General features: G+C 34.5%; 1 protein-coding gene across 1 annotated transcript in view; it reads right to left on the bottom strand.

Moving 5' to 3' along the window:
- Positions 1-2,005, bottom strand: part of LOC119575789 (dipeptidase 1-like) — a 48,632-nt gene extending 46,627 nt beyond the window's left edge. Inside the window, exons 1-2 of the mRNA XM_037923352.1 lie at positions 1,900-2,005; positions 1,706-1,750 (exon numbers count right to left, since the gene is read on the bottom strand). Coding sequence (XP_037779280.1) covers positions 1,706-1,750; positions 1,900-2,005 — 151 coding nt within the window. The remainder of the gene's footprint in view (positions 1-1,705; positions 1,751-1,899) is intronic.
- Between the last annotated feature and the right edge of the window lie 495 nt (positions 2,006-2,500).

Genomic DNA, 2,500 nt, shown 5'->3' with positions numbered 1-2,500 from the left:
ACGTGTCTTACAACACAAAGAACAGAAAAATATTACATATATGCAATGTTAGGTTCAGTATTATATACAATTTGCGTTTAATCCTATGTATGTACGTGTATATGCTAAGCATTTTCTTGTATCCATGCTGTAAATGTTGAAGTTGCATGCCTCATTTGAGAAGAAGCATAGAACACGGGGAACAAGAAACATTCTAAACATTCAAAGGCAGACTTCGTTCTTCGTTTCATATTTAAAATCTCTGACACGAGGAAAAATTAGGAACATTTTTGAAAGGTATTTATTTTATCTACTGCTATAGAATTCAAATCCGAGTATGCTATTTATTTATACACGCATATATCTGCGTGTAAACAGATAGAGAGGCATACATACATACACACATAAATACATATATATATATATATATATATATATATATATATATATATATATATATATATATATATATATATATATATATATATATATATATATATATATATATATATATATATATATATATATATATATATATAATAACTATATATATATATTATATATATATATAATATATATATATTATATATATATTATATATATATATATTATATATATATATATCTTATATATTTTTTTTTTTTTTTTTTTTTTTTTACACATACACACACATTAACAAACATTTGTTTATTCATATGTTAGTGCATGTAGGTCTGCATGTGGGAGTGTGTGTCTGTGTGTATGGGCGTGTGTTTGCGTGTAAATGTGGGTCAGTGGGTGAGTGAGTGAGTGAGTGTGCTTGTGTGTGTGTGTGTGTGTGTGTGTGTGTGTGTGTATGTGTGTGTGTGTTTGTGTGTGTGAATTTATGTTTGTGTGTGTGTGTGTGTGTGTTTGAGTGTGTGTGTGTGTGTGTGTGTGTGTGTGTGTCTGTGTGTCTGTGTGTTCATATATATGTATATGTATGTATATATCTATCCATCTATCTATCTATCTATCTATCTATCTATCTATCTATCTACCTATTTATATATATATATATATATATATATATATATATATATATATATATATATATGTGTGTGTGTGTGTGTGTGTGTGTGTGTGTGTGTGTGTGTGTGTGTGTGTGTGTGTGTGTGTGTGAGTGAGTGTGCATATAAATATATAAATATATATATTATATATATATTATATATATATATATATATATATATATTATATATATATATATATATAAATATATATATATATATATATATATATATATATATATATATATATATATATAGCACATATATATAATGTATGTATACATATATATATATATATATGTATATATATATATATATGCGCGCGCGCGCGCGTGTGTGTGTGGGTTTGCGTGTGTGTGGGTTTGCGTGTGTGTGTGTGTGTGTGTGTGTGTGTGTGTGTGTGTGTGTGTGTGTGTGTGTGTGTGTGTGTGTGTGTGTGTGTGTGTGTGTGTGTGTGTAATATCCTTGCTAGTTATGTTTCACAAATAGTTTCATTACACTCGGCTCACTTTAGATTATGTATTGATCAGTCAGTAGGCGATCTGATTAAGATTTTTTGTAAGGTCATATTTTTCTTTTGTAAAATATATTATGTTGACGATGTAGAAACTGTATTTTCTGTGCTTGGAACATTCACAGGCGGTACACATACAAGTGCATGCACCTGGTTAATTATGTAAGATGCACACTACACTAACCTGTGTCTGGCACGGGACTGGATCTGCCTTGAGTCTGTGATGAGACTGTAACAGATAGAATATATGTTGATACTCGCTGCCTTCTGTATCATCTTGACAATATTTCTTTGTTTCATATACTTTATCCCTCACTCACTTTATCTCTCTTTATCTCGCTCTCACTCTCTACCCTTTCCGAGCTTCATCTCCCTCACGTAATGCTGGCGCACTCGCTTTCATGTTATATACGAAGCAAAACGTAATTGGCCCAGCATGATATACCAGCAGATCTGTGTCTTGCTCTCTGCTCCCCTCATGCATCCCTCACCCCCACCAGAACCCCATCCCCAGCAGACTGCATAATACCTCTTAATACCTGCCCCTCCCCCTTTCCTTGTTTCCTCCTCCCCCTGACCTTCCTTTGCCTCGCCACTCTTCCCTTCCCTCCCTCTTCACCCCACAACCTACCACCCCATTCCCTCCTTCCTGCCTCTCTTCCCTCCCGCCTCCTTACCTTCACCCCCCTTCCCTCCCCTCTGCCTCCCTTCACTACAACAGACTTCCTGCCACATGTCTGCTCTATATCAAATTTTAGCTGCGGTGGTTTTAACGTTATTTGGTGTTTTATTTTCTTGCGATTAGCGTGTGTGCATTTCCTAATTCATGTTGTTGCTCATGTCATCACAGCTTTTACTGTTTTAATGTTTGAATCCTCCTTCTCGTGGCGGTTTGTGTGGTGTGTGTGTATGTATGTATGTGTGCGTGGTGTGTGTGTGTGTGTGTGTGTGTGTGTGTGTGTTGTGTGTGTGTGTGTGT

The sequence above is a fragment of the Penaeus monodon genome, chromosome 1 (genome assembly GCF_015228065.2).
Source record: "Penaeus monodon isolate SGIC_2016 chromosome 1, NSTDA_Pmon_1, whole genome shotgun sequence".
NCBI lineage: Eukaryota > Metazoa > Arthropoda > Malacostraca > Decapoda > Penaeidae > Penaeus > Penaeus monodon.
This window is presented reverse-complemented; position numbering and strand designations above follow the sequence as displayed.